The 7,329-nt window shown below is 38.4% G+C and overlaps 1 protein-coding gene across 2 annotated transcripts; it reads left to right on the forward strand.

Annotated features, from left to right (window-relative positions):
- The first annotated feature begins 2,405 nt into the window (after window positions 1–2,405).
- On the forward strand, window positions 2,406–7,037 carry LOC107774462 (transcription initiation factor TFIID subunit 7). 2 transcript variants are annotated; one of them, XM_016593988.2, is made up of 7 exons: window positions 2,406–2,651; window positions 2,739–2,852; window positions 5,227–5,343; window positions 5,423–5,556; window positions 5,662–5,781; window positions 6,041–6,110; window positions 6,583–7,037. In XM_016593988.2, the coding sequence occupies exons 2-7, from the start codon at window positions 2,741–2,743 to the stop codon at window positions 6,741–6,743; spliced, it is 714 nt and encodes a 237-aa protein (XP_016449474.1). In that variant the 5' UTR covers window positions 2,406–2,651; window positions 2,739–2,740; the 3' UTR covers window positions 6,744–7,037. The 2 variants fall into 2 exon arrangements, with proteins under 2 accessions (XP_016449474.1, XP_016449475.1); XM_016593989.2 differs by lacking the exon at window positions 5,227–5,343 and having other exon boundaries at window positions 2,413–2,651.
- Window positions 7,038–7,329: the final 292 nt, after the last annotated feature.

Raw genomic sequence — 7,329 nt, forward strand, 5'->3', positions numbered from 1 at the left:
TTAATCCATCCCGAATGACTATTTTACCGCGTATTTGATTGAAAACTATTTGCTATCATCATGTTTTGGGCTGAATGTCATATTTGGGCCTGGTGCCAACTATTTGAACCCTTAGGGAATTTTTATTGATATTTCCTCACTGTTTTGACTTTGTACATGAACTTAGTCATGCTATATTCTACTGTTTTTCATAACTCAGCCATGTTTACTTCGCTTTAACACTTATATGATATTTTGGGCTGAGCACTATATTTACTATTGCCCGAGTGGCTTTGAGATTCTGACTGAGCAAGGCCGAGGGCTTATGTTGTGAGGAAACACTGATTATGATTATGAGGTCGAGGGCCTGAGATTTATACATCACGAGATGACTTGTTGATATGAGGCCGATGGCCTAGTGATGATGTCAAGAGATGGCTTGATATTGCGCTTGGGCCGTAAGGGTCCCCTCCAGGAGTCTGCACACCCCCAATAAACGCGGGTACCCATTGTGATGTGAGAGATAGCCCGATGGGCTGGTGTTGTTCTATGATCTTGTCCGAGGGACGATCCTTTATGTGTTTATCTTTCTTATTGCCTGTCATTTATCTGCTTAATTGTTAAAAAGACATTTCTTGAAATTTAAACTGAACTAAATGACTTTACATATCTTCACTGATTTACTGTTTCTACTGGTTTTACTGCTTCATTATAGCTTGTAATGTGACTTACGTGTTTTCATATCTCTCAGTCGTTTATTTATGATTATTACTCACTGAGTTGGAGTACTCACTTTACTCCCTGCACCCTGTGTGCAGATTCAGGCGTTGTTGATCCTGCTAGCGTGAGTTGAGAGCTCCCGGCAGGCTTCGGAGTCCACGAGGTAGCTGCTTGGCGTCCGCAGTCCCGTGTTTCTCCCCCTTTTATCTCATTTCTATCTCTTTATCAGTTATTCGGTAATGGTTTATTAGGCATTCCATACTTGTAGCGTACTGATAGATGCTCATGACTAGTGACACCCCGGTATCGGGCTGTGTTAGATTGTATTTCGTAAATTGTTTATTATTGTCACTGCTTACTTTTGGATTTATATCATGTTTAAGACTAAATGCTTATTGTTTAATTGCTTAAAACTGAATCGGAAATGTGTCGGCTGGCCTTGTCTTCACGAGAGGCGCCATCACGATCGGGTCCGGGTTTGGGGTCGTGACAGGTACGTCTTAGATTCGATATTTGACATGTAAATAAATTTTAAACACAAAAAGATCTGCCTAGGATTGTTATTGTCTTCCGCTGCGTGTTACGAACACCTATATGCAATCTTTCATGGCCCCCATGAAGGACAAGATGCGGGAAGCAAGACTGAGATGTTTCGGGCACATTCATAGGAGGAACACTAATGCACCAGTGAGGAGGTGTGAGCGACTGGCTGTGGTGGGCACGAGGAGAGGTAGAGGGCGGCCCAAGAAGTATTGGGGAGAGGTGATCAGGCAGGACATGACACAACTTAGGATTACTGAGGACATGGCCCTTGACAGAGAATTGTGGAGGTCGAGCATTAAGGTTGTAGGTTAGGAGGAAGTTGTGAATATTTCTACGGCGCACCAGAGTGAGACTAGCCAGTTAGAAATAGTTTTAGGATGTTAGTGGTTATCTACTAATGCAGGGCTTTATCTGCTGGTTATTGTTGTACTTTCCATCTATTTTGTATTTCTTATATTGTTGTTATTTTATTAGGATTCTATTGATGGTACTAATATATCGTCTCTTTGTCGCCTTCTTGAGCCGAGGGTCTCCTGAAAACAGCCTCTCTGCCCCTCGGGTAGGGGTAAGGTCTGCGTACATATTACCCTTCCCAGATCCCACTTGTGAGATTACAGTGGGCCGTTATTGTTGTTGATTCAAACAATTTTAAGAGGATATTATTATTAGTTTCTAGTATTAAAGTTAAATCAAAACACTAGTCAGTTTGCCAACATTACAATCAAGCTTTAATATACCAACCCAACCCAAGCTTCAAAAGAGGTGAACTAGTTTACCGAAAAATATGCTCTTAAAATTGTTTTGATCAATTCAAACTGGTCGCAGGTGACATATTATATGGAATTCTGTCCCCAAATGTATGCATTGGGCTCCAAATTTCAAGGGTGTAGTAAACAGAGCAAATTGCATTTGGGAATGTCACGTATAAATCACATCTATAATCGAATTTATTGAATGACTTTTACATTACAACTCACATATCGCAATTGACAAATACGACTTATATATCGAGCGACAAATTGGCAATTGCGACTATATATCGCAATTGATAAACACAACTTATATCGGTATTGTAATTTGCGAAACTGCTGATCCGATTTATATACCGCAAATGACAAATGGCATTTATGTAATTCGACTAATATAAATGTGTCATATAAATATCCTGACTAGAAGTAAAGGACGTTTTCCCCTTCCTCCGCTCTCACAACCCATCTCCTCGCCCCTTCCGAGTAACTTCGCCATATTCGGCGGTGGAACTCCATTTCGGAGCTTCAACATCAAACACCAGTTCTGGGCTTCAGCAAAGGTAAAATACCAGTTCTAGACTGCATGTTCGTCCAATAAAAAAGCCCTAACGGTGCCAATTCGCGCTTCCTGGATTCCACTCCACCAATTTCTGATTTTAGGTAAGTCATTAAATAATATATTGATATTGATTTTAGGACATTATATCTGAAAGTTTGCCCCTTTGGTTCCTCTTAATTTATCTGCAGTCATGGAAGAACAATTTATTCTGAGAGTTCCACCTTCTGTTGCTGAGCGAATTGACCGCCTTTTGAGTGAAAATGCTTCTTCTTCAGAAGACAAACTGGATTTGTCTTTTTCTGGTAATTTTTTTTTCTTTCGAGTTCTAAGTTCTGTTGCTCATATGCCTTATTTACAGTTTTAGAACTTTGCCATGAATTTGACATGTAGACATTTAGTGACAGAGGGCCGTGCTAGGATTTGAATTTTATAGGTTTTAAATTCTAGGATAGTGACAGAGTGTTAGTAATGGGGTTTTGAATTTAATTTTATACATATTTAGTGAATTTTTAAATATATATATATATATATATATATATATATATATATATATATATATATATATATATATATATATTTTAACTAAAGCTGTTGGGTTCTGTCAACCAGTACCCGCCCTTCTAGCTCCACTCCTGGCATTTACACTTTCAGATTTAGATAATCCTTCCATATTTCGCTTTCTATGGGTTCATATTTGGTCACTCACTGATCCTTTTATTTTCCCTCAGCCTTCTTGTATTGTCAATGGTTTACCTGAGCCTTTAGGTTTTAGAGAATCTGTGATTTGTCTTTAAGGTAAATTATGTAGCATTAGAATGAAATTGAGTTCAATAGAGTGGAACGGATATAGGTGATTCATGCAGCTGATTCTAACTTATTCTGGACTGAGGTGTAGTTGATTTTGTTGATTGAATGAATGGTTCTCAAAACAACTGTTTTATTCTCTTGGGTTTGCTGGAAAATTTATACTAATGATGTTCCAAAATATCGTGGTGTCTAAAAAGGTTATCTACAGAGCAGAATCCATTGTGTCAGGGTTTGATTTCCTCCAACTTCAAACCAATTTGGTGTCTGCATGTAACAAATACACCATCTGATTTTGTGATTTATGAATTGTTTTACCCATTGTTCACCTGCTATCTCAGCTTCTTTTGCTTATGCTGATGAGTGAAAACATTTAGATGTACTCATTGTAAAGAACAATTGATGTCTTGTCAAATCTGGTTTTGTATATTTTAATCCATGGCGTGCTGGTTGTGTTTAAGTCCGTCTGTAATGTGTTAGTGAGCTGGAGTAGACCTAGGTAACCTATCAACAACAGCCTTTCATGCTAGCTGAAGTCTTTTCTCCATTTTGTCTATAGTATTAGATTATACTAAGATATGTTGTGGCTGATGTTATATGGATTTTTCATCTACTTTATCAGAAAGCAGTCGAACACTAAGGTATTTTGATCATAATGCAGTGCATTCATTCCATTAAATCATAACATAATTTTATTTCACTTAGGTTAATACACATTGATGTAAATCCCCTCCTTTATTAACAGAAGTTCTTACCAATCAGAAAAGAAAAAAACACATAAGTTCTCATCTAAAGTTTATCATTTGAAAAAAAAGATTGACCAGTTTTTATTTGTTTGGTCTCAATAAAGTAATGTACTTTCAGTAAATAACAAATATTTTGATCGATACAAGAGTTGGACTACTTTTATGAGTTTTATCTGCCATTGAAAGTTGGAGCTTTCACCTTCATATGCTTGAAGCAAGCAATACTAATGCAGGGTATTGAATCATAAATTTGGGTTGCTAGTACTACAAGTTTACAACAACAACAACAAAAAATCCAGTTTGATACCATAAATGGGGTCTGGGGAGGGTAGTGTGTACGCAGACCTTACCCCTACCTCATAGAGATAGAGAGGTTGTTTCCGATAGACCTTCGGCTCAAGGAACAATGAAGATATAGAAACCAAGTAGCAAAGAATATTAGCAACAATGTAACATGATAACGGGTGTGAATGCCACAACATGCATAATAAAGAACCATAAATAGGAAATTACAAAAATAGTCTAGCACTACTGGTCGGCCTAGGAGGAACACACTACTATTTGTCAACCTACAACCCTAATCCTCGACCTCCACACCTTCCTATCGTTATAGTGGGTCATATCCTCGGTAAGCTGAAGCAATAACATGTCCTGCCTGATTACCTCTCCCCAATACTTCTTAGGCCTACCCCTTCCCTTCCTCAGACCCGCCATGGACAACGTCTCACACCTCCTGACCGAGGCATCTATGTCTCTCCTCTTCACATGCCCGAACCATCTCAGCCTCGATTCCCGCAACTTGTCTTCCACAGATGCCGCTCCTACCTTGTCCCTAATAACTTCATTCCTAGTTCTGTCTTTCCTAGTATGCCCACACATCCATCTCAATATCCTCATTTCATCTACGCTAGTACTACAAGTTTCTAATAACCAAATCGGCAGTTAATTCATTTGAAACCATGACTTGCACTTCTACTGTACCATGTTGGTGTAATAGAGATTAATTAATGTCTTTATGTTTGACTTGGGCTAAATATGCCTAATTTAGTAGTACATCAATGAGCTCTAGTTTATGGTAATGAAGCCACACTCAACTTTTCATGATATGTTCTTGTCATTGTCCCAGAATTATACCTTGAATGCTTGGCTTCTTGTACTTACTTTATCAAAAGAAAAGGATCAAAAAAGGAAAAAGCTTGGCTTCTTATTGATTTTGTGACATTACCATTCTTTTCTGAAGGTGGTATGTATATTCTTAAATATCTTTAAGCATCTTATCGCAGTTCATGCATGTGCTTTATAATTTTTTTTGTGTTTTACAGAGGATGGAAAGACTGGCACTTTTGTCATAGGAGATGAGCACTTTCCTGCATCACTGTTGAATCTTCCTTGCATAGTGGAGTCATATAAAACTTATGATGACAGCGTGCTCATTAAAACAGCAGACGTTGGTCAAGTAGGGTTGTGGTTAATTTTTCCTTTTTCCTTTTTCCTTCAGTTCTATGGATATGGTTTCGATATTCATCGCTTTCCTAAAATGTAAATTTTGTTGGTTTGGCAGATGATTATGGTGAGAGAAGAAGGTGATCCTGCTCCAGATGTGGTGGAATATAGACATGGCCTCACACCTCCAATGAGAGATGCTCGAAGGCGAAGATTTCGGAGAGAACCAGATCTTAATGTAACATGTCCTACTTTTCTGAAAAGACCTCTCGTTTAATTACTTTCTAATCTGTCCTGACAGAGAGAATGCCAGGGGTGGGTTGCCTCTACTGTGTGTGGAATGGGGTTAATTTTTTGAGGAGGGTTGGGGGAAATCTGTTAGTTATATAGTGGAGCTCTCCCTGTCCCTTGGCCCACCCTCCCTTATCTAGTTTAATACCTCACCCTTTTCTTGTTGAGTTCTTGAACTCACAATGTACCTGTTATATGTTTTGCAGCCTGAGCTTGTTCGGCGCGTTGAGAGAGACTTGCAGAACATAATGGCTGGTGGAACAGCTGAGAATATTGATATCCTCTCATTTTTTGTTTTCTCTACTAGTTTTAAAAAAGAACACCACTTAGTCACTATACAAGAACGAAAATAGCCAAATAGACTTATTTAAGGTCATAATGGGCTATATCCAGACAGTATTCATGTGGTAACATTAGTAGAATAGCATTAGAACCATGAGTTCTGAAGAATTCTAGCTATCCTGTTGGTAAATTGACATTTATCAGCTTGTAGACCACCGTAGTTGAACAACTTCTGCCAGTGAAAAACTTGTAAATTTCTATCTGTCAATTTACCAGGAAGAGATTTGGGGTAATGTCAGGGAAAATTTAGTGCTTTGAGCTTTCAGAAAATTTTCTGTGGTTCTAGGTGCATATGCCGTTGTACACAAGGACAAGTTTATGTGCTGCAAGTATATGTCAGAAGTTCATTATCATTACAGAAGACTTGCTAAGCTTCATTCTGTTACTCCCTTAACTAGCTGATTACATATAGAAGTTGCTGAGCAAGAGGAAGGAGGTGAAGCAAGTGCACGCCATGTGAATAAGAAAGTGGCGCAACCTGCAACGAAGCCTGACATTACTGAGCCTGGGACTGCAGGTGAGGATCCTGACAGAACTGAATCTGAGGATTCTGATGATTCAATATAGCCGAGGACATTTTTCAGCAAGCAAAGGTTATATAGCTACAAAAGCTGTTGGTTGGCAAGTTGCAACCAAGTCTCTGCCATTAGCATAGTCTACTTCATGGTTAATAGCCCTTGGAACTTGATAGAAATTTTAGCTCGTGTATTTACAGTTTGCTTATCGATTCTAGGCTTGGACATCGCCGGCAATATAACAATTTGCAATATCTACTTGAGAGACCTTAGACGCTTGCAAATTACATTTTGTACAATGATGGTCTGTCTCCTGTTAAATATATTGAATTTGCTTAGTTTGTTCTAAGAAGATATTTATTGCAAAAGTGATTAGCTTTGACATCCTGAGAGGCTGGAGTCAGGAAAACCTTGATCTGAACTAGAATAGACATTATTGAGTAGCTATTTATGTTTGGTGTTTGATGAGATAGTGGATGGAAGTATAGAAACGTAATCAAAAGGATAAAATGGCATGGCGCGACCAATAGAACTTTAGGTTACCTTCTTGTGAGGATGTCTGAGGTAGAACCGTAGACCTGTAACAATGAGTGTTTAATTATAACCTATATCTATATATTTTGAGTTGTATATCTTCA

This window comes from Nicotiana tabacum, chromosome 16 (assembly GCF_000715075.1).
Source record: "Nicotiana tabacum cultivar K326 chromosome 16, ASM71507v2, whole genome shotgun sequence".
NCBI classification, from domain to species: domain Eukaryota; kingdom Viridiplantae; phylum Streptophyta; class Magnoliopsida; order Solanales; family Solanaceae; genus Nicotiana; species Nicotiana tabacum.